General features: G+C 43.4%; 1 protein-coding gene across 20 annotated transcripts; it reads right to left on the bottom strand.

Moving 5' to 3' along the window:
* Positions 1-325: 325 nt before the first annotated feature.
* Positions 326-22720, bottom strand: PCBP2 (poly(rC) binding protein 2). 20 transcript variants are annotated; one of them, XM_040642533.1, is made up of 15 exons: positions 22577-22720; positions 20058-20200; positions 19454-19477; positions 19330-19362; positions 18865-18981; positions 16932-17063; positions 15269-15397; positions 14160-14246; positions 12210-12302; positions 11010-11051; positions 9667-9739; positions 9119-9157; positions 8130-8185; positions 7021-7190; positions 326-715 (listed from the first exon to the last, which is right to left on the bottom strand). In XM_040642533.1, the coding sequence occupies exons 2-15, from the start codon at positions 20124-20126 to the stop codon at positions 679-681; spliced, it is 1101 nt and encodes a 366-aa protein (XP_040498467.1). In that variant the 5' UTR covers positions 20127-20200; positions 22577-22720; the 3' UTR covers positions 326-678. The 20 variants fall into 20 exon arrangements, with proteins under 20 accessions (XP_040498467.1, XP_040498468.1, XP_040498471.1 ...); XM_040642534.1 differs by having other exon boundaries at positions 8130-8182; XM_040642537.1 differs by having other exon boundaries at positions 8130-8182; positions 14160-14234.
* Between the last annotated feature and the right edge of the window lie 1606 nt (positions 22721-24326).

Genomic DNA, 24326 nt, shown 5'->3' with positions numbered 1-24326 from the left:
AAGTGCTTGCCTATTCTCTGCAGACAAGTCCTAGGTAAATGTAACCCCCGAACTTTTGGGCAAAGGGCACACAGCTAGCTTGCAACAGCTATTTGGTTACTTTGCAAGGTAGGCTCAAGGGAAAACTGGTTCAAGGGCTACAAAAAAAAAGATGGAGTGGTAAAACAGAAGAAAACATCTTAACTGGAATAAAGGCTTATATTCAAAACCCAAGCAGGGTCCTTGTCCTTTGAGGCATAAAAGGTGCAAAAAGAACAGCAAGACAACAGGAATAAAACCCACATGAATCACTGTGGCATCCAGTTTCTATTCACAAAGAAAAAGCTCCAGTCCATCTTTTAATTTTTTTGAAAAATTCCTGACATTACAGAACTAAACTGAAATGTATTAATATTCCACTCTTACAGTTCCATGACAAACAGAAAAAAAATTCATGAGCCAAAAAAAAGGGGGGGAGAAGCTTATAAAACTAAATATGGATCTCAGCATTAACAGCTGAACAGAGAAAGGAATTAAAACGCTTTAATTAAAAAATCACGAGTGGATGATAAAGTGTGTAGAAACTGAAAATTTACAAACTATTTAAAACCTGGAATCGCTGACTGTTCAGAAACTACACAGATGGATCATGGGTGGTGGTGAACAGCAGAAAGGGATTATGGATGAATCTGCATTGTTCTAGCTGCTCCCCATGCCACCCGTCTCCGAGGAAAGCCTGTAACACAAAAAATAAACAAGAACTCAAAGTTAGTTTTTTGAACGCCCAGCTGCACCTCACCTCCGAAACTTCCAATGTCAAGGGAGACCTTTTTAAGATTTCTTGGATTAACTGGTACCATGATCTTGTAACCCCTGTAATCCAAGCTTTCTGAGGGAAATCACCCCAGAACTGAAGGAAACAGACTTTGGTTCCTCTGTGGGTGTTCCTCCAATGATGGTCTTTGGAATATTTGTGGGAGATGTTAAATGCTTTCCAAAAATACGCCACACACTAAAACCTCCTCTCACAGGGCCCTACTACACAGAAGCACCTTCTCTCTACTGCTGAGCTTATCCCAGCTCCTCCCAAGCTACTGACAGAAAACAGTTTAGGAAACCTTTATCTGAAAGTAGCCTCGTGAGGCTAACGTTGAGACAGATCAACAAAGACTTCGTCCTGGGTTTCTCTAGCATTGTGAAGGCTATTCCTATTAAGAGATAATATATAGTTTTAAACGCTAGGGGATGTTAAAAAGGGAACAGCAAGTACAGTAAGTATAGTCAAGAATTACAACCAACCTATCGTCTTCGGACTTAAAAAGCAGAAGCCAACATGTCTCAACGATTCCTTGGTTCACTGGAGAAGCTCCTAAACCTTTGGACTCCTGAAGCTAAACTCTCCATTCAAACATACCCAGTGAGCTACAATGCCTTTCTGTCTCAAATATATCATTTGAGGTCCTGGAACCCAACTCTGAACTCCAAGGGAAAATTATTTAGGTATTTATAGCCTGCTTCACGGACTATTACATACCCAGCAGGTCTTAGCTCCCGCTTTGAGTAGAACTAAATGCCTAAGACTGTTTCAATTCATAAATTTATTTCAAGAGGATTTTCAACTGATTGGCATAACCTATTTGTGGTACCTAGTCAAGAGAAAATGAATGGTACTTTGCCATCTCCATGCCTTCCACAACCACACAAAGCCAAGGGGGAGGAAAACACAACACCCAAGAACCAGGAAATAGGTCCTTCGAATACACACTGTATTTACATCTGAAATGGTATTTCTACCTCAGCAGTAAAGGGGAATAGTTAGTTCTTTTAAAGGGGGCAGATTCTTGCCAATCTCAAAATAGGTTGACCTAGGGCAACATAAGCAGTAAGCCCTGTACCTAAGAGTTTAGTGGGGAGTGAAGGTTCAGGAAGGAGCTGCTGGAAACAGTTTAGATCTATGACCTAAAGAAAACTAAGTTCATGCAAGAAGGTGATGGCACTCTGGCAACAAAAAGAGCTCAAAAAGAACTATCCAGAATTTATATACAGCCTAAGCAGTGATTGAGGCAGGAGGTGGTGGAGAGGGGGCAAGAAGGGAAAACCCAACCGAAATACCATGCTAAGGACTCTGTAATAGAAGGACCACATGGGAAACGTAAAAAGTTTTAAAAAATTTAACACCAAGCATCTCTGGAGGTCGTGGTGGCCACTGGCACCTTAGGACATCTGCCTCCTTCCCCGCACTCCTCCGTTAGGGAGTACTCATTAGGTAAAGAATCCTGCTAATCAAGAACTAGATAAAATAAAAACCTGGTCTCTGGGGAGAGATGGTACCAGCAAAACTAACTCCTAACTACAGAGAGAGCTTATTAAGGGAGAGCTGGACCATATGACAAAGGAGCAACCAGCAACTAACAAGAGGAAACTTTCTGGACAATGAAAAGCAAGCTGCCCCTCCAGTCCTTCCTGCGGACTTGGGACATGTAACACTAGGTTCACAGGCGGAATCTGAGAGTGAGGGACCACAATGCCATGAGATAACACACTGCAATACCTCTCAGCAATTCATTGTTTTGTTTTTTGGTTTTAATACTGTAAACCAAATGAGATGTGGGAAAAGATCAACAGAAAAAAAAAAAAAATCTCTACACTAATTCTCTAATGCCCTAAGGAAGGAAGAGCCATATGCATTCAGGTTAAACAGAAGCCCATCAGAGGCCTTCTGCCATCATACCTACAGCATTTCTTTTGTGGAGAGCGAGCTGTGGTCTTGGGATAAGGAAAGTAAGGCTTCAGGGAGATAAAGTGCACTTGAGTAAAAGTAAAGCACAAGCTGTTAGTGCTGATTAGTCACTCATGTGATCTGTGAATTTAAATTCTCTAAGGCTTTTTTTTTTTTTTAATCTGATAAATGAGTGGATTGGTGAGTTACAGTTGCTCTTAAAGGTTCCCTCTAAATCTAAGTTTCTAATTCTCTACTCATGACAGGGTTGGTGGGAGACAGAAGGGGGGGCAGGGAACGGAAGGAAGGGTAAAGTGACTTAGTAATCAGCGTGGGTTTAGGATGACTGGAGAATCCTGTCAAATTTTGAGTGATGTTACAGGTTGGCTGTTCAAGATTTATCCAGTGTCACAGGAAGAGGGATACTTCTCATTCAGAGAAATGCAGACAAAAGCCAGGAAACTTTATTAGACTTTTTCCAACTTGCCTCCCCATTCTAGGTCAAGAACTTCTTTATATGTATGCTCTGTCAAAGATCCTCACAGTAACCACTCACCAGAGGAAACAATCTTGGGATGGACACCCTTGTTACCTGCTGCTGTTGGCAAGGTAAGGGATCTGAGAAGTCAGAGAAACTGGTCTTCACTAAAGCCCCTTAAGGGCAATTAAGGAAGACCCTCAGGATGTAACCTGCTCCGGGCCCATCTCCTTTTGTGGAGAATGACAAAGGACTACTACTAAATTAACCCGGGACACAAGCAGGCCCAAGTCAGTTCTACAGACTCCCTAGTTGAGTGGCCACAGGTCACACGTTCCCACCCCTTTACCCTTCACAGCACACAGTCAACTAAAGTTCTTACTGTGGCAACTTTATTACAGCTAGAAACACAAATATGGCCAAGACGGCCTGCTGATAACTTAACCATTAAAGAATTAAAAAAAAAAAAAGGGTTAACGGAGAAGCTTTTATTCATTAACACAGAGCCTAACACATTGTTATATTGCAATGCAGAATAAAGCTACAAAAAAGTAACAGAATGAAAAAGAAGAGCAAGAACTGTGGCTCTAGATAAAGAATTCAACAAGTCAGACTCTGAAACAGGCACTCAGATGAAATGGCCTAACCCTGACCCCAGGTTACCATTACCCCCACCCCCCCCATTATGCCCCCAAATAGTAAAAAGGAAACGGTCACAAGCTCACAATTGTTTGGTTCTCACCAATGTTAACAAAGAAAAACAAAATGAACCAAGAGGTACTTGAGGGGCTGCCTCAAGATGCTCGATCAGTAGGGGGAGAATCTCTGTTTCTCGCCTTTCAGTTTGTTAGTTACACATGGCACGGCAGAGGCGGTGGTGGTAGTAGCTGAAGCCCCGGTACCCTTAGCAGCAGACACAACATTTAGAGCCAGGAGAGGGATGGGTTTCATGCCAAGCAGACTGGAGACACAAGGGGCGGTCGGAAGAGGGTTGGGGAGGCTGGAGGGTGCGTCGGAGGTCCCCGCTGTGGCGAGCGAGGGGGTGGTGGTGGAGGAGGAAGAAGAAGAAGAAGGGGTGGAGGGTTGAGAGAGGTTGATGCTGAGGTGATCAGGGATCGTGACGGAGGCTGCCTGGGAGGAGGGTTTAGCGTTTTCTAAACTGTAACAGAGGAAAAAAGGAACAAAAAAAAAAGGGTGGGTGGAAGGGAAGACCACAAAAGGGAAAAAGTACAGGACAAAAACCGCTTGTTATCAGTTAAGTGCCTCTGGTTGCAAATTAGGAAGACCTAATACCAACTTGTGATAAACTGCCCCTTTCAGTCTGTGTCCCACCCTCTAAACATGTGTACTTTACCAAATCCCATTCCACAAAGCTATTTAAAACTGCTATGGTGAAGAAAAAGCTGATAGACTGAGAAAAGAAATCACACAGAGCACACGTCCACGTACCTGACACGTGGCTCCAACCCAGAAGTCAGAAAGAAATGATTTCAAAGTAGAAAACGAAAGAGTATTCATAGCAATCTCCAAACGAGGAACAAAGCTCTCACACCCACCAATCCCTTGTGAAGGTGTAGAATGTTATTCTAGAGAATTAGAAACTTCCCCTAATGCTGAAGTGTGCTTCCATCTTCTACAACAAACTAACCAATGTATCAGGATGGGAAAGGACAAGAAACCAAAGTAGGTCACTAATTTCAAAACTTCAAAGAATGTAGCATTTTCAAAGAAAAATGCTGACAACAGAAGTGTAGATAACAACTAGGAAAGCTTCATTTCTGGTAGAGTTGGGGGGGCAGGGAGAGGAAAAAAGCCCTTTGTTTTTGACTGAACATACTTCTAACATAGACCTCACAGAACTGGAAGATACTCAAGCACTCCCGAAAAATTCATTTCAAAATGTAAAAATACTGCCTCTACTCCTAAAATAAAGTCCAAATAGCCATAATAGCCAGCAACAAACAAATGCCCACCATGTCTAAGCCAGAACTGCAGCATTTGTCAAAGACCGTCTGGACAACCTACCCCACAACATTAACTCTTCAAGGGCAGGGACCCTCCTCTTAAAATTTCATTTTGTTTACCTCAGTCCAGGGACCGTTACAACCCATAAAGCAGGGGATAAAGAAAGGACTCAGACGAACAGAGTTAAGAGCAGAAATGCTCAGAATCCATTACCGAAAGCAGAGAAATCTTTCTTGCCTGGCAGTAATAAAACCAGTTCACTTCTACATTCGAACTGGACCAAGATGGCAGAGTGGAGAGTAAGCTTTCTGCATGTACAAGCTCTGCTTTGGTGTTAAATGAAGCTTTACAAAGTTGTGACCCAATTCCATAGTTTGGACAGATTCATGAAACAGGATGACCGTAAAGGGCCAGCCGTCCTGTAAGGAGAATCCTGGAAAGAGCCACTGAATCGGGCAACTCAGGTGGAGATGTTCTGCTTCCTTACAGTGCTGACACTGACCTAGGGGCAAACAAGCCACTTCCATTCAAGCACTATCTGACAATATTTAGGGCAACCCTACCCACTCAGAAGAAAACAGTCCCCAGCTTTCAAGAACATGAATCTTACCACTAACACCCACCCTCCCCGTAACCCAATTACAAACAAGAAAAACCTCTGCAAACTGCCTCTGCACAAAGCTTACCAGCTTACTACCACTTCCCACTGAACGTGAAGAATCGGCCGTGCTTGGTCGCCGAAGCAGATCTAGACACAGCAGAGTCTTCCCTACATAAATACTAGTAAGTACCTCAAGGCATTAAAAGGCTTAAGGCAAAAGTCAAAAGCACCAGGGAACTGATAAATTCTTAACCAGGAGATAAAAGACAATGGAATAAATACAAGGTCAGTGTAAGCAGAACAACAAAACAGACCTCATATTTTTAATGAATTCCTTTCCCCTGCACTAGATTCAGGAACTCAGAACACCTTTTGTGTACAACAAAAGCTGAACAGTTACGACAGAGGTAAGTGACAACTAAACAAAAATCTACCCAGAAGAGATGGCTAAGCCCCTTGGGAAATGGACTGCTGACCCCGGCTTAGCATGTTAGTAAGCAACTAAGAACGTGACTGAGGCACATGTACTGAGAAAGCAAGAAATAGAAATGCCTTGTAGGATGCCCACCGGACTACGAGTAGCCCCACTGTGGCTGTGTGTGCAATAACATCAGCCAGGTTTGGGTGAGGAGAATAAAACCTCAGGAAGCTGTTATGGTATGAGATGGTGGCAAAAAAAAAAAAAAAAAAGAATGAAAACAGGCTACGTATTTCTGAAATAGTCCAAAACCTGTGCCTCCCTTTCCCACAAGCTCTGAACAATGGAATACATTCGCAATTTGAGAAAAATGGATGTTTTCAGAATAAATGGTAATCGCTGCCTCTAAGAAACTGCCTTGCCATCACATTATTACTTCATTATCCTTACTCCAATTAGGGCGCTTTGGAGACTAAACCCCATCTGTAAAATATTGGTCTAGGGTATGTACAGCAAGAGACCCACATCTGCTTCTTAGTCAGTATGGATGCTCCAGCCAGAGCACTGTCCTACTAGTGCAAACTTGCTCTACTCTTTCTATGCCTAACACCATCAAGTCAAATGTAAGCATTCTCTTCCCTCCCCAAATACAAATTTATTACAATCTTGCTACTTTTTTCTGTTTGCTACACTAAGAATGGATCAAAGTAGGGCTAGACTTTAACTTTATTGCCATCTCCACCCATCCCCACTCCCATCCCCCAAATATCCCACATTTAATAATACACTGTAGCTTTCCCCAACACACTCATTACTTGTGTTGCCAACAATCAGACAAAAGGTAGGGAGGGAACCCTTACCTGACATTGATTAGATATTGAGCCAGGCTAATGCTGGCAGCAGATCCAGTGATGGTAACCTGCCTATCAGTAGATCCTTCCACTGGGTTCGCAATTTTGATCTGCGCCCCAGACATCTGACGGATCTCATTGATTTTGGCGCCTTGACGCCCGATTATGCAGCCAATCAACTTAAGAAGAAAAACAACAAGGCATACCAAAATTAAGAGTTGCACATCCAGGTCCAAGAATTCCATCCCACCCCTCCAGCCTTGTATAGCTTGGATCCACAATAATGGCAATGGAAAGTACTATCTGCATCCTACACACCCTACTCGCCTACTCCTGATTAAAAAACTTGATTCTGAGCAGTCTGAGCGTCTCCACTCTTACCCTATTTTGTCTGACGACTACAGGTCAGAGCCTACTCTCAGCTGACTGACTCCAAGGAGCATGAGCTCATTTCCTAGAGTATCAATCCAAAGACAAAATAAGGCAGAGCCAACATGCTAAGAAGCCAGTTTCTCAGGGCTAGCGAAAATAAAGGGCTCCGGTTTTTGGAAACAAAGATGCCTAAACTCATCCTGCTATGATTACATTTTAATATACTGATAAAAATTCTGGCTAATTTATAATGCTTTTGCCTTAGGAAAAAGTAAGACATCGGTCCACGTTCATACTGTCCAAGTACTGTAGACACTAATAACACATGATTACTGAAAACCTTTACTGTGGCTAGTGAGACTGGGAAACAGATTATTTTACTATTTTCACAATTTATAGCCACATGCAGTTAGTGACTACCATGCTGGACGGAACATTCAACGGCCACTACTTTGAGGATAAGGCTTCAGATCATCCAAGAAACTAAGGCCAATGGGAATTTATATCTGGAACAAAATGGTTCTTTCTGCCTCGTGATTACCTCAACACAATAGTTTACCCATTTTCCCCATTAGTTTTTATGATTCTACATGCTTTTAAAATTTTAATTTGGGGGGAAAAAAATAAATAAAATTTTAATTTGGGATCTAAAGAAACCCCATTTCCTTCCCTAGCTCTTAGGAATGGCATGACACTGCATCAACTCTCTAATTTTTATCCCATGCAACCCTATTAATTATACTCACATCATTTGGAATGGTGAGTTCATGAGAAGTAGTCTGAGCAGATGCATCCAAACCTGCTAAAAGACAGAAGAGAGCAAGGAAATTCAATGCATAGCAAACCAACCCCCACTGATTTGCACATTAACCTAACAGAAGGAAACAAACTGGAAACCCAGCATTGGCTGTTGGGATTCATCACTAACTTGGAAGCCTCCAAGGAGGAAAGAGGGGGAAAGGGGTACAGGAATAATGCTGGAAAGGTTCCTCTGTAAACTCAGAAAAGCTGATTTCATGCCATTTCCTGCAAAGCCCAGCCTATTAGGGTGTAAGGGGATGGAAGCAAGGGGCAAGGGAATGTGGTAGGACCAAAATCTAACCAAATCCTTCTGCTCTGCTCCCCTTTTCTGCTTAGGATTTCCTGCTGCTGTTGTGTTCCAATTTTATCTCACCTGATGCTCACTAGCACCAGTGCCAGTATCATGCCTGTTACTGGGTACCGTGGACTTTTGGCAGACATGCACAGTTGCTTTAAATATACCTGTATCAGATTAACACCTCCCCCATCCTAACCTACACTTGAAGGTCAAAGAGAATGAAATGGCAGCCAGGTGAGGGAAGTTCATTTCTCCAGATTTATTCCCTGTCTTTTCCTCAACTGCTCAGTAATTTGTTCTGGTTTTTATTTTGTTTTCCAAAGAAAAAGAAAAAAAATCCCATCAGCAAACACCCATACCAATCAGTAATACTGACACCTAGACAGGACCAGGCTGGCTGGCTAATTCTCAAAGCTAGTCCTGCTCTCAGCTGTGGCTGCTAAACTCAACATTTTTAGAAGGGGGTTGGCCAGATCCATCAAGGGACCCTCAGGGGCACCAGGCCCACCCCTTTGCTCTCTCAGCTCCTTTCTGCCATGTGCATCTTGCTGGTATGTCATGGGCAGTGAAACAAGACTCCCACCAGTTTATTAATATAACAGTAGAATACTACAGATTTTTTTTTTTAATCATTACCCCAATAGCCTTTCACCTCTGGAGAGCTGGATTCAATGCCTGTTAAGATACAAGTGAAAATGAGTTTGGTGGTCTCATCCTAACCCTATCGGACAAGTTATTCCTTATACAGAAAAAAAAAGCCCCAAAAACAAAACCAAACAAAACCAAAACCACTACACAATTTGGCACAAATGGATTTTCTACCCAGATCTGTGAATAGCTGGTGGAGAGAAAGGGGGTGCCAATCAGATCAAAGGGGCAGCAGTGAGGATGGGAAGAAATATCAGCCTACCCTTTGCCTGACAAGCATCCCCAGACCTCACCCCAAACCTTCCAGGGCCTTTTTTTTTTTTTTTTTTTAAATATAAAAGAATAACTCACCCCAAATGAAAACCAAGTTAACAAACACATTACCTCCTTTGGTTTAGCGATAGAAGACAGGCAAGTTTAAACCAGCAGGATGCTGGGTAATGAAGTCTGTTTTAAACAGATGTCAAACTGAGACCTTGGGGCTGGCCTCTGTCTTGCACTACACCTTACAGAAATAAACACTGAGGTATCCATACCACTGAATCCGGTGTTGCCATGCGTCATGGGAAAATGAGACTGTTGCATTGCCAACTGGTGCAGCTTGGTCAACTGCAGGAAGGAAACAGGAGAGGTTGGCATTAGAAGAGTAACAGAGCCAGGGCTCAAGCACATTCAGACTTGAAAATGCAGAGCTCCTGATCCCCAAAATTGACTCTACTACTCAAACTACAACACAGGGTAAAGATGGGGCTTATACCACAATCCTGGAGATGGGCAGAATATGAAGGTAAGGGTTAGAAGTAGAAAGGGCGTCAGTACAAGAGAATGAATGCACTTTGGGTGTGTGAAAAGAAAAGCAGCAGCACCTGCCCGACAACCATCCCCTTGTGGGCTACTTAAGGAAGGTGTTTGCAGCCATTGCAGCAGTTGCCCCAGGGACAAGCACAGACAGGCTAGGTAAACAAACTGTGCAGTGGTGCTAGGGAAACACACCATGCAGGGTTCTGTCAATACGGGGAGAAGGGGAGGAGATGAGGGGGCAGGGAGACTGCAAGGAGGAGAGAGATTACGATGAAACCAAACTGGGCTCAGCCCCACCCCTCCCAACAGATTTCTACAGCTATTTTTCTTCACTATCCTGGCTGTTGTCAAACAGAACAAAACAAACCCAACCCTCCTCAAGGCTATTTCCCCTCCTGGGCCAAGCACTGACCAAGAACCAAACCCAACTTCCCAAGTCTAACGCTCAGCACCTGAAACGGTGAGTAATGACAGAGTAAAGTGCAGAGAGAAATGCCCTTACACACGTCTGAATACCAGCGCTTTTAAATAGGAGTATTTAGTGGCAAGAAAGATTTTTTGAGTTGAATCCCCAAATATTCAGCTTTTTATCCCTCCCTTTGCAAAAGTAAGCCCCTTTCCCACCCGCCCAGATGCTCTTTAAATTGTCACCTCAAATTGAGCAGTCCCCCAAGAAAAAAACCCAACCTCCCCATCCCTCCTCCCCAATGTAAAGGACTCTATGAAGAGATGCACAGTCAATCCACTGTCAATTTAAACTGTGCCCTGGAATAACAAATGACAATATACCACAGAATACTTCTCTTTTATATAGAGCACTCTGGAACGTGGGGTAGAGCAGAATCTATTAATCTGCTGAATTCAAATTTCCAGTGATTACATCAAAAGGCATATAAGGTGCTATAGTGGCCCTCATTAAAGATTATTTAAGGGCCCAAATATGAGGTTCACCTTGTGAGGAAAACAATACTGTAAATGTCTAAGACCCAACTCACTTCTGCCTATGTGGAAGAAAGAGTGAAACAATTTTGGATGGGAGAGGGAGCTTTTCAAAACAAGAAGTGAAAACAAAACTTACATCTGGCTGTGGAATGGCATACTGTCCTTGAATGGTATAGGCCTACAAAAGGAGGAAAACAGTTCCTATTAAAAAACCAATCACGGACAGCCACCCAGTGGGAGAAGGGGAGACAGATTTCAACTAGCCAGGAAGCCAGAGTTGAACTAGAGATGGGGGAGGCCAGAGATTGAGGCAGTAGATGGTATCTTGCAAACACAGTCAGACCTGAGTTGGCCTTCTTTGAGACCTAAATATGATGCCTTATTCCAGGAAGCCTATGAAGGGAGCCATGTTCCCTGTAATCAAAGGCAAAATACACATTTGTTTCTTAATGGAAAGGTGGGAAGTGGGATTAAGCAATGCCTCGATTGACCAAACCCCCTTCTTTTTCCCTATATACAAGACAGCCTAGGAGGAAAATGGTCTCTTCCCTCAACCACCCCAACCTTTAAATACCAGTCATGGTGACATGAATGATTTGTATTTGCACAAACCTATGTGGCATGTTTTGAAACTCTTCCCTTTCCCTATCTTATTTTTCTCTACATGTGCCTAAAGACCTTAAATGCACTGGAAGCTAGCTGAGTACCTAACACTAGGGAGCTGACCACAAGAATGCAAAATAAATAAATAAAACGAATCACTGTGTTCTAAACCTTGCACCTTCTCCCACCTCCCCCTCCATAAAAGGCACTTGCAGCTCCCACTACACCCTCCTCCCCCCACACCATAACCTCCGAAAAGGGAGCTGGGTCTTCAGGGCAATGGGGTGGGGAACAAGGAGAAGGAACAGGAAGGGAGGGGAAGGAGTGGCTGGTTAACAGGATGTGAAGCTTTTCACATCACAGTGGTCAGTACCCCCAAAAGTGCACCCAGGTGGGGGTAGGAAGGTGAAAATGGGATAGGAAGAGTGGGAGATGGGGAAGAGGGGTTGAACAACAAAAAAAAGAAAAAAAAAGAAAAAAAAGAAAAAAAAAGAAAAAAAGGAAAAAAGGAAAAAAAAAGGAAAAAAAGAAAAAAAAAAAGAGAGTTGGTGTTACCATCTGGTGGGCTACGCGGCCTGTGTGAAATGAGGTGGGGGGGGTCAGTCCAGGTCCCCGTGGACAGGTGGTGTCCACAGCACAAAAATCACCAGCGCCACTGGCCCCCCGCGTGTTGGCAGTCTCGGCTGAGGCGGAAGGATTGAGTGAGCCTTGGAGACTGAACATCCCCTCTCACCTCTAGAGGTGGTCCCTCCAGGTCAGGGTTGAGGCACATGGACGGGGTGGTGTGGGGAAAGCTCGCACTGTCGCTGCCTGTGCTGTACCTGTCCTGTGGATAAATAGAGGATTTCAGTCTCCAGGGCTGTCAATCCGGCACCTTGTCACCAGCATGAAATTCACACAAAAAAAGTTGTTTAATTTTTTCTTTTCCTTTAAAAAGGAGCTCACGACACAATTTGAAACGAGCTGTAATCAGTGAATTAAAAAAAAAAAAGTTACCTTGCGGCAGGTATCACACTGCACAGTTGGACTATTTTCAGTAAGAATGAAGGGATGGGGCAACAGAGCTGATGCCAGCTACTGGTCAGTGTGGGATTAAGTTGAACCCCTATAGAGCCCACTTTTGTCACAAAGGAACAAAAGATACAGGTCCATCCGTGGATGTTGCATGAACCAGTCCATTTAAAAAGGCCCATGGGAATAATCAGGGCCACTCTGAAAGAAGCTGTAAGCCTTTAGAGGGTGGTCAACTGAATAAAGGGGGGGGAGGGAGGGAGGGAGGGAAGCAAAGAGGTAAGAAGGGGAAGGTGGAAAAAGGAAACAAAAGGAAAAGGGAAATGAAGAATTATAGAGAGGATTGCTGCTACACAGCATGGGACTCTTTATAATCCCAAATGGGAATGGAAGAATCCAGAAGAGCAGGAACCTAGAGTTCCTGGGGAGAAGGGAAAACTCCTAAGGCTAAGCCTCCTTGCTATACTGACTCTGGGCCTTTGTTTACCCTGCCTGACTATCCAGACTGACGGAACCCTTTAAACCAATCTGGTTTGTACAAAGCAAGATACTAAACTGTCTCAAGGTAACACTGCAACATGATTAATTTCTTGTGAAAGCTCCCAGAAACACATGACAAACTAAGTCTCCAAAATCTTGTTCAGTTTTATGTCAACTCAAAATAGAATGTGAATGAGATGGACTTCAAGTTTATGCTTCCCCCGATTCAAACATGAGATGGAACTAATTGAGTTAAGTGTGCTTGTAACAGGCCAGCCCCTCGCTGAGAAAAGGCATTCTGAGCAATGCACTTGCTTAGGCAGCCACCAAAATAAAGGTCACTATTTCAACCTGAACCCCAACATTTATGAAACTGACCTACCTACTCCTTAAATACTAACCAACAAAGCATAAAACTACCATGATTCTGATAAATGCTCTTGTCATAAAAATCTAACTTCAGAATAAACCACGTGCCAAGGATCAAGAGTTTAGGTGGGTGAAGTAGAAAGAGGCCAAGGGGGTGCTTTGGTGTTCTTACTCTAACACCAAAGGTCATAGCACCACAGCCCAACATGCTCTCCCCCTTCTATTCTCGCACACTGAACCCTTACCCCGGCTGGTTTCAGTTATGCCATGTGGGTTCAAACCAGCGTTTATGAGGTTAAGAGCCTGGGGGAACAATTCACTGGAGTTTGGGAGTGAAGGGGTAGGAGTAGGGGAGGTGAGGTGGGGGGGAAGGGGAAGTTTGTAGGACACTCAAGTTTAGGACCCCCCAAATTTGAGACCACCATCCAGAATCTCCTTCCGAGGTCCAGTTCTTTGCTTCTTTTATTCAGACCTCTAAAGAACACCCCACACATAAAAAACCATGGATGGGTGGGGGAGGGAGAGAAGTAGTGACACCAAGGCAATTTAACCCTTTCTTCTAACCCAATAATCCACCTTAAATTACCAAGTAAATTCCCCCTTCCGAGTGCCTACAAAACTCCCATTGTATGCTAAAAATTAAGTAAGGGCTTGGCATTCGTAGCTTTCTCCAATACAAAAAAATAAAACTAAAAGCAGGTCAAACTATGGCCAGAGTACAGGTTTCAGCAAGCATGCAGGGTGGCCTGGTGTGCTGCTGGCAAAGTTGACATTTCAAATATAATCCTTGTTCATTCTAGCCCACCAATAAGAACTTTCTTACCTGACCACCTGCAAAGATGACTGGAGAACTGGACGGCTTGGGCCGGTACGGGATGGTCACGCCCTTCGGGGGGGACTGGGAGAGAGTCAGAGGGGAAAAAAACAAAAAGAGATAAGGTTTCAAAGCTGCTTCAGCTGTGTGGCTTAAGCTCACACAGATCAGTTAAATTAAAAACTGTATTAATTTCCATCCCCTCACCTACCAACGTTGTCTCTGGCTAGATCTAATCTCAAATCATCTGCAGTTATTTGCCTTTAAAGCAGTAAGATGGGTCCGTGGACTACACAGCTCACACTAATTCTCACCAAGGCAGATTCCCCTGTAATAATTTACGCATTATTTCCACGTTTTCAAATAAACCTAATGAACACGACAAACCTCTATGCATACATATATAGTTGGTAATTTAAGATCTTACATTTTGGCCTATGTAAGAAATGAAGCCAAACAGGAAATAAAGTACCCCAATATCACGCCTAGGATATAGACACTGTCAAGAAATAGTTCAAAGGTTCAGTCAACATTTTCCTGAACTCTACCTGAAAATTCTACTTTCTCATGGAACATGGGACCAATTCCATAACAATTCTACGAAGGTTTCTTTTCCCTTAATTTTGCTCTTATTTTAACTGAATAGCATATGCTACCAGGACCTTATAAATCATTCCAAAACACTACTATGGATAAGTTTTTTTCCTATATAAGTATCTTCAATATAATCCTGCCTTAAAACACAGTAATTAATTTGAAGAATGTGTTGAAGTTGCACACGGCAAAAATACTGTAATCCAAAGGAAACTTAACTCAGCTTCTCAGGAACCCAGTTACATCTTTTGTCCACTCAGTCCAAGTAGTGAATCTTCCCTTACCAACCCTGCTAGAATTGCTGTAAACCAAAAGATCACTGCTGCTTAACAGTTTCTATTTTTGCTCAGACTATAAGAAAAGTCAAAGCTGGGGGGAGGAAAATATGAACTCAGGGAACCTCTTCCCCACCCCCACTGGAAGCTTCTAACAGCTTCACCTAATTCTAGTCTTACTAAATATAGATCAGTCTGTCTCCCTAGGATCACCCTCCCCCCATTCTCAGCATGAGCCTGAGGGCTTACCTCCAACATGACCACGCAGATCTGTTTCACACACTCAATGATGGATTGCGGAATGCCAGCAATAGTGATGGCCCGCTCAGTTGAGTTGGGGAGCATATCCCCTGCCACCTGGACCTGAGCCCCTGTACTCTTTGGGGTAAAAAGAAATTTTAAAAATCAGATAAAAACAGCTCATACTCTTCCAATTCCCCAAGCAGCAATTCTAGAATCTAACACCCAGTAGAGATACTTATCCCATCTCCTATTTTACCCTTTTTATCCTCCCTTCCCACTCCTCCCTTATTTCAGATAGGACTGTTTAATCACAGTTATAAATAAATTAGCCTCTGAAAGTCAAGAATAAACCTGAATAACAGCCTAAATTTAAGCTGCTCTCAAGAAAAAGGCCCTTCTAGATGGTTTCCTTTCAGCTACTGATAGCTTCGTGGGCCATCAAACAAAATCTCCACAAGTATCACCCACTTTTCATTCTCTTATTGAACAAATATTTATATTACGCCCATTCTATGTGTCAGGCACCATTCCAGGTTGCTTGGAATATATCAAACAAAACTAAAATCCCTGGTTTCATGGCATGTACAATAAGCTCCTGAAAACTCCTTTAGGAGCCACTCAAATTTCATTCCAACATCCAATTCAGTAACTCCCAGATACTATTAAAAGCTTCCATAATTCAATGTAAACGCCAGTTTAAAAGGGAGCACAATTACAACTACATTCTAATATACCTTCCTGTTTCCCCCTTGCTGTTTAGGAGTTTGGCCAAGGAAAATATTTTCTATTATTATATATCAAACTGTAATCTTCTTAGACACGAAAAAAAGTATGTAGTCTCATGAAAAGTTGCCGAATAAAAAATGGAAACAGGGAGCGCCTGGGTGGCTCAATCACTTAGGCATCCGAGTCTTGATTTCAGTTCAGGTCATGATCTTACGGTAGTGGGATCAAGCCCCATGCCGGGCTCCATGCTGGGCATGGAGCCTGCTTGGGATTTTCTTGCTCCCTCTCCCTCTGTCCACCCCCCCCAGCACAGTGCTAATAAAAAAAAAAATCTAAAAAAAAAAAAAAAAAGGAAACAGGTCATATTCAACAGTTAGAAATTCTGATTAACCTTCTACTCCCCCTGCTTGTGTTCCCTCTCTCGCTGGCTGTGTCTGTTAAAAAAAATAAATAAAATCTTAAAAAAAAAAAAAAGAAAGAAATTCTGGTTAACCTTCTGACTTATTAGGACATATGGAATGCTAAAAAAAAAACAAACTGGGGCGCCTGGGTGGCTCAGTCGTTAAGCATCTGCCTCCAGCTCAGGGCGTGATCCCAGCGTTCTGGGATCGAGCCCCACATCAGGCTCCTCTGCTGGGAGCCTGCTTCTCCCTTTCCCACTGCTTGTGTTCCCTTCTCTCACTGGCTGTCTCTATCTCTGTCGAATAAATAAATAAAAAAACTTAAAAAAAAAAAACCCAAAAAACAAAAAAAAAACACCCTACATATTTTTATGTACGTACCAATGGTACAATTCTTTTCTTCCCAATACGCAAATTGTAATAATCCAGGACTGTTAATAATCTTCATCTCAAATGCAAAGTTTCCCTAGCCATACTAAGAGCTATTAACTGAGAAAGCCACATTTAGAATAAACATTTTGAAGACCACAAAAGTTACCAACCTCTCGTATTTCCTTGATCTTGCAACCACCTTTCCCAATGAGAGAGCCACACTGACTAGCAGGGACCACCAGTCTCAGGGTAACTGGGGGTCTACTGGCAGCTGTGCTATTGGTCATAGAGCTGCTGATGTCCTTCAAAAAGAAATTCATCAGAACAAAAGAATATAAGTTTAAGCAGATCCCTGGAACCCATAACTGCTGTAACAGAACTGTTTTAACTTCATAAGGGACATATTATGTCATGATCTACCATCAGCAAAAGTTCAAATATTGCCCACCCCGCCCCCCCAAACAACTATTTCTGAAAAGATAAAAACACCTACAAACTTTCTCAGAATTAGCGCTAAATATAATTTCCTTCATGGAGAGGGTAGGGGGGAGGGGTTTGGTAGGAAAAAAAGTGATTATTAGTTTTGGAAATTAGAGCTGACTGCAAAATAAAACAATACCAAAGTAAAAATTAAATAAAATATTAAGAGAAAGATGAAAAATTGCAACCCAATATTCGAAGAACCAATTCGGTCCTCTTAGAAAACTGTTGTGTACTTCTATATATCATTACTTTAATTTCTTGGTGACATCACCTTTATAGACAAATGCAATTGAGCCGAGTACTCACCCCAGTCATATCCAAAAAGCTGTAGATTTGAAATTAAAAAAACTATATTGGCTCCAAAGCCCACCATCTTTCCCATAACAATATGCTACATCCAAAAAGTCATGGTTTTAACCTAGTTAAATTTAGCCTCCTGAGGATTAAGTGGTTTAAACATCACTTCTCAGGCTAATCTCTACGTAGTAGCTAGACCTGGAAAGTGCTTAAACATAATCCCTTAAAGTCAAGAACATGTTAAAGTATGAACAGATCTTCTGAATGTTTCTTAAGTTTCAGGCTCTGGATTAGCAGGGCCTTGCAGGTCAAAAGATAACATTTCTGATCTTGGCCATGATAAAACTTCAGGCACCATTAAGTATCCAACCACCAACCCAAGCAGCGGCCAACAGCTCTCCTCTGCCTGGGGTGTCAAATGCACGATTAGCAGCACTACTGAAGAGGGGGAGGAGGCTGAAGACAAGACCTGGGGAATGGTTGTTCAGTGTCTGAAGGCTGAGGTATCTTGGTGAACAAAAAAAAGCTTCTCTCTGCCAAAAAAACCTCTGGCACTGATATTTTGCTTCTGATAACCTATAAAACATATTCCCTCCCTTCAAGTATAAGTCTGACACAACATTACCAGACTGATTTTCTTAAAAATGTAACTCTGCCCAAAGTTTAAAGATATCTGTATTTATAGTATATAGTAGTGTTCACCAAGGCACCTTAAAAAAAGCACATTTAGGTTCACTCAACTATAAATCGGAGGACGTTAACGCTTAGTAATTCAGTACTGTCATACCTTCAAAACTATCGGTCAAAAAATGAAAATAAAAGACACTAGTTTTTCACACAATTTTTTTACATTGAGTCCCTGATAATAGTCGAGCTATTTGTTATGATGATTCAAGTAACTTAATGGCCAAATTTTGGGGACACTGAAGGTGGGGGAGGGCAAAGGACTCATTCATAGATATTTATAATCCATTCTGTTCTTGAAGTTCTCAGAAAATCACTAAGCTATCTAGAAGCACTTAGAAGACTAAGTGGGGAGGGGCACCTAGGTGGCTCAGTTGCTTGAGCGGCCAACTCTTGATCTGGGTTCACATCATGATCTCAGAGTCCTGGGATTGAGCCCTTTGTCGTCATCGTCACTGGGCTCTGCGCTCAGCAGGAATCTGCTTGAGGAGTCTTTGCCTCTCCCTCTGCCCCTCCCCACCACGAAGGGACACACGAGTGCGCGCACTCTCTCTCTAAATAAAATAAAAATGAAACTTAAAAACACCTTAAAGTAAAATAAAATGAAGACTAAGTGCAAAATGAGGGGGAACAACAAACCTCTTCCAGTTTGTCAATGATCATAGCAAAGGCTTTGAAGATGGCGTTAGTGGGTCCAGCCAAAGTGATAATTCTCTCAGGACAATTCCCTTCTGAGATGTTGATACGTGCACCACTCTGGATAAAAAACAAAGCCAAGAGATTAAATAAGACAAAAAGATCTGAGCACATATAAATGCCCACCCCATAAGATAAGCATATATTATCTTGACACAAGGCAATTTCAGCATCATTTCAAACACTGCTCATGTTTGTCCTCAAACAGACTACGAAAGCTGCCTTAATGCTTGAATGAACTGAGACACGGGAACTACATTTCCCAGCATACTATAGGTCATTACAAATAACCAAGCCAGAAAAATACCACATTTTCCTATGGAGACCTTGCCCCTTGTAATCACTCATTGAAGAAAATTTTTGCTTTTAAGGACTTAACAGTCCCTAAAATCCCCCCACATAACTCACCTCCTCACGCATCTTCTTAACTGATTCTCCTTTCTGTAAGAGGAAAAGTCAAGAGTGAGCTCCAACTGCTATTTCAACCCAGACCGACTAAACAGTAATTAGAGTTGAAGTGAAACTGTCTTACCTTTCCGATGATACTGCCAACTTCCTGCAATGGAGAAAACTAGTGTCAAACAAGGGGAAAGTCGAAGTGTTCATTATCATGAAAAGGAATTTTTAACTGTCCAAAGTAATGGGAAAACTAAGATTTATAGGGAAGGGGACTGTGTGGGCTTTTTCTTTGCTTTGCTCAAAACATAAATGAAGATATCCAAGAATTCTGAAGGAATAATGATGCAGGAGTGATTACATGCTATTATGTTCTAATATATTATTTTTTAAAGTACCAAATACACCCCCCCCCATCCCCTGCCTTGAAAGTTTCCCAAAATTGTCTAGGCAGAGGAAATCTACTTATCACAAGCTACAGCAACGTCCACGGGAAAAATCTTATTAACCAGATATGAGACAGTCTTTGGCTCCATCCTCTAGTTAAGCCTTTCCTGCTCAGTGGAGCTTCCTACTAAAGTCTGTCCATTTTCCCACTGCACTCTCATCTACTGATAGAGAAGAGTGCTAAAGCCAGATGCCCCACAGTGCTAATCTGATGAGCTCCAAGATGCATGCCCTCTCTTCCTGGCCTCTCCCTGAGCAGTTACTATGACCCAATTTCCCAAGCTGGTGCATACCTTTCCATGCATAAGTAGCCGGATGGTGAGAGTGACATTTAATCCACCTTCAATCACACCGGTGTCCATGTCGAGCAGTGTAGTGGGGAGCTGGACTTTGAGTGGTCAAGTCTTTGGTCACTGGTGGGGGTGAAAGCCAAAAACTGAAATGCAAACATGACCAAAATCAGAAAGGGAAAACAACATGAGAAATCGTTCCTAAAATCATTTTCACCATTATCAATGTTTTCTGACTCTTTTCCTTAAATGACAGCCTATCAGTTGGCAAGCTTGTATATACCCAGCACAACTGCACTAATGACAACCATTTACAGCTCAGGTTCTGTTAGAGTTTGGAAGGAGACTTTTCAGTCTGCTCTCCTTAATGGTAGGCTTTCCGCTGACTCTCAGGATGAGGAAGATTCCTTCAATCGGCAATGGTTGTAAAGGAACTGCTGAATGTGCACTTGTCCTTCAGCAGAATAAGCTTTGACAGGATACAGAAACACCTGGAAATCATGAGGCCAAACCTCAAACTAACCAACTACAGAGAGGCAAATGACCTTTTGCTTCCCTGTTAAGTAGCAGCTCAGGTTGAAAGCTAGAAAGGACAGTAAGTTTTCTTACTTGCAGCAATTTCTAGGTAAAAAATTGAAATGTATCTCACATTAAAATTTCAAATCTTGACAGATGACACTAAGTAATCTTAATAAGATTTAAATCAACAACCTCACTGAGAAAGGCAGTATCTGAAAGTCTTCTATGAAGACTGGGATCCCATATTCCCCTTTGGGAAAAGGTGCATTAAGTACAGCCTGAGTCCTTTCTTCTATCCCCTTTCCCAACCCAACTTGATAATCACTCAGATTTGAAAATTTTCCTTGCTTCCGTGTATTAACCTTTGTTACCACTCCATCTCTATTCAAATCTATTAAATCTTAAACTTTCTTCCAAAGAAACAAATGAAAATAAAGCTGGTATTGCTAAAGATTTATTGTATAGCTGTTTTAATCAACAGCTGTAATGAACCTTTCCTACAGAGAAAGCGCTTTCCCCACCCATCCTCTGAAACAATGTTCCCAACATTTCTGTTTTGAAGTAACAAATTACATGAAGAAAAAGAATTTCGTTTTGGATATACCTTTTCCTAGGATACCTCCTTAGGACCTAAGAGCATTAGCTTTAAAAAGGTTCTCCAAAGTTGATAAATTTCTCCAGAGACATTTTTAGCAACCACCCCTTCAAAACTCAACATCCATGAACTCTCCTACAGCTAGTTTTCCTCCTTCACAAACAAGCCACCCTTTTAACTTTGCTCTAACACAAAGAGCATCCCTAAACATTTAAAAAGTGTTTTTAAGTTGCTGCCAGATCATTCTGTTTATGGCAAGCTGCCCCATGGTTACCCCCAGAGCATGATTTAAAAGATGGGCTTTGCATCCCCAAGGCACCTCATTCCCCCATCTTCAAAATAGAATTAACTGCTGGCAAAATCCCAGAATTCAACACTTTTCACTCATGGAAAAACAACAGTGCTGGGGGGAGGGGAGCGGAGTGGAAAGGGGGAGACAGTTACGTCTGTAAGAATGACTCTTTTTTTTTTTTAAATAAGATATGGTAAAATATTGGCAGTTTAGTTCCTTATCTCCACTCAAATGTAACAGGAATCACTTTACAAACACCACAATAACGCAAATACGAAAGGGCAAGAACACTAAAAATCTTTTAGAAGGCCATTTCGTGATTAAGGCACAAAGCTGCATTTCTAACTCCAAACACCCAAGAAATCCCTGTCGTTTTCTCCTGACTAGGTCAACATAAGTGCACCCAATCCCAGGAATCCAGCTGTTAATCCTGCAGTCCATTACCCCTTCTCCTATAAATAGCTCGGCCCGGGTCTATATCGGCAGGCATTTTTGTAATTTCAAAATTCGTTACCCCGAGAGAACGTCCTGAATAACTCGGTAACTGGGAGCCCGTTTACCCTTTCTTTAACTCCGCAGCCCCCCTCCCCTCGGTCATCCAAGCATTTTCCAATTAAAAAATGCCCCCCCCCCATCCCTCCACTAGAAAAGAGAGAAGGGAAAAAAAATAAACGGTTCGGTCGGGGGGGGGCGCTGCGATCCAGGGGGAGGGGCCGGACTAGTAGCGCCTCCTCGTGTGGCTGCGCCAGCGCCTGACCCCCGCGGGGAGCCGCGCTCACCCGCCCGGCCAGCAAGCCGGCCATCGCCTCCCCCCACCCCCTTCAACCAACAAATCCACCGCCGCCCCCCCTACCGCGCGCGCGCCCTCCTTGACTCCTGCGCAGCCGCCACCGAGAAAAGGCGGGGGGAGGGGGGTAGGCCTTGCGCGAGGCCTACTAGGCCGCGCCTGAGCCAGGGCCTCGCGTGAATGGCCGGCCAGCCAGAGTGAGGGGGTAGGCGCTCACGCGGTACTACGCGAGGCCGGGGCTCGTGACGAGAACCGGAGCCCGCTGAGAAAGATGGCAAGAGTGGAAACAGAGCTATAGCTGGGGGCGGAGGAAGAATTTTGAAGCTTACCTGCAGGCGCGAGGCGACTGAGGGGAAAAGGGGAGCGGGCGGGAAGGGGAAGGGCGGGAGGCCGGGGGCGGAACAATAGGGGCGGGCGGGAAGGCGAGGGGGGCCCCGCGGGCGGGCGGAGGAGGAAGGGGGGGGTGGAGGAGGAGGAGGAGGAAGGGGGAAAGAGACCCCGGGGCGGGTGGAGGGCGGCGGAGGGCGGGCGGGCGGGCGGAGGGCGGGCGGGCGGGAGAGGGCGCAGGCTGCGGCTGCTCCGGCTGCTGCCTCTGCTGGTCTGGGAGGGGGACGGGGCGGAGCGGCCCGCTTTCAACCCCGCGCACCCTCCGACCCCGGAAGCGCTAACCGCCCCGGGGGCCGGCGAGGCGACTGCGTCGTCCAAACCTTCCCCACGCAATGCGGACGGCCTCCCAACAGCCTAGAGCGGCTCCGTGGACAGCGTCGGCACCAGTGAGACAAAACCTGGTAGCAAATGGCCACGTCTATGATAGAGCGGCAGCGTGGGGAGAGGGAGGAAGCTAGTGGCCCCTAGCGGGCTGATTGGAAAGCCCAGGCGTGAGTGCGGAGAGTTGGCAGTAGCCATGGATAAAGGAGACAAGAGGGAAAAGGGATGGGTGAGAAGAAGAGACGAGACGGGACGGGAAAAACCCAGTAGTCGACAGTAATACTAAAAAAAAAAAAAAAAATATATATATATATATATATATATATAGAGAGAGAGAGAGAGAGAGAGAGAGAGAGAGAGAAAGTAATTCGCCACATTGGAGGCAACTTTTACGGTAACTCCTTACTCGGAAAATTAGTAATTAAGAGGAAAGAATTAAGCATTTACTCCCTCTTAGGAAGAACTGTAGTTCATCCGTTGTTGATAAGGGAAAACTCTTTTTAAAAAGATTACCGTCTAATAAATGTAAAAAGAATGAAAGAGTTAGAAAATCACCATCCATTCTGCAACCCAAGATGAAATAATTCATTCAGGCCGGTGGCATCAGTCGTCAAAACTTTAAGTGAAAGGTTGACAGGGAAACAGGATATTATCATGGGGCCAAATATCACCACACGCATTATTGGCAAATTGCACAGGGAAAAAAAAAAGTAATCTAAAATGGAGAGATATGATAATCACCACCTTACCCAGGTGATCAAATTGTGCAATACTAATAGCAGGACAACATTGACATTATGTGGTCCTTGATGAGATAAAATACATACATAGCACTGTCTATTAAGTATTCTTGTCAAAAGTGTTTAATCTTAATCTTACCAACCTTTAGACCTAATTTGCAATGTACAGGAAATTTATGAGGGATAAAGCAGTAAGTTAAATACATCACACTGCAAGGCAATAATGAATAAACTCAGAATATGGGATATTCTGCAAAATAACTGCCCCAGGGGGTGCCTAGGTGGCTCAGTTGGTTAAGCAGCCAACTGGATTTTGGCTCAGGTCATGATCTCATGGTGGTGAGATGGAGCCCAGGTAGGGCTCTACACTCATTGGGGAGTCCACTTGAGATTCTCTCTCTCTCTCTCTCTCTCTCTCTCTCCCCCTCTGCCCCTCCCCGCCTTTCAAATAAATAAATAAATAAATAAATCTTAAAAAAAAAAAGACAACTACTAAAATTTTTTTTAAACATTTTATTTATTTGACAGAGAGAGAGCACAAGGAGGGGGAGTGGCAGAGAAAGGGAGAAGCAGGCTCCTCGCTGAGCAATGAGCCCGATGCCGCCGGCTCCATCCCAGGACCCTGGGATCA

The sequence above is a fragment of the Ursus maritimus genome, unplaced genomic scaffold (genome assembly GCF_017311325.1).
Source record: "Ursus maritimus isolate PB19 unplaced genomic scaffold, ASM1731132v1 scaffold_26, whole genome shotgun sequence".
NCBI lineage: Eukaryota > Metazoa > Chordata > Mammalia > Carnivora > Ursidae > Ursus > Ursus maritimus.
Note: the sequence above shows the minus strand (reverse complement) of the source record. Positions and strands in the feature narration are given on the sequence as shown.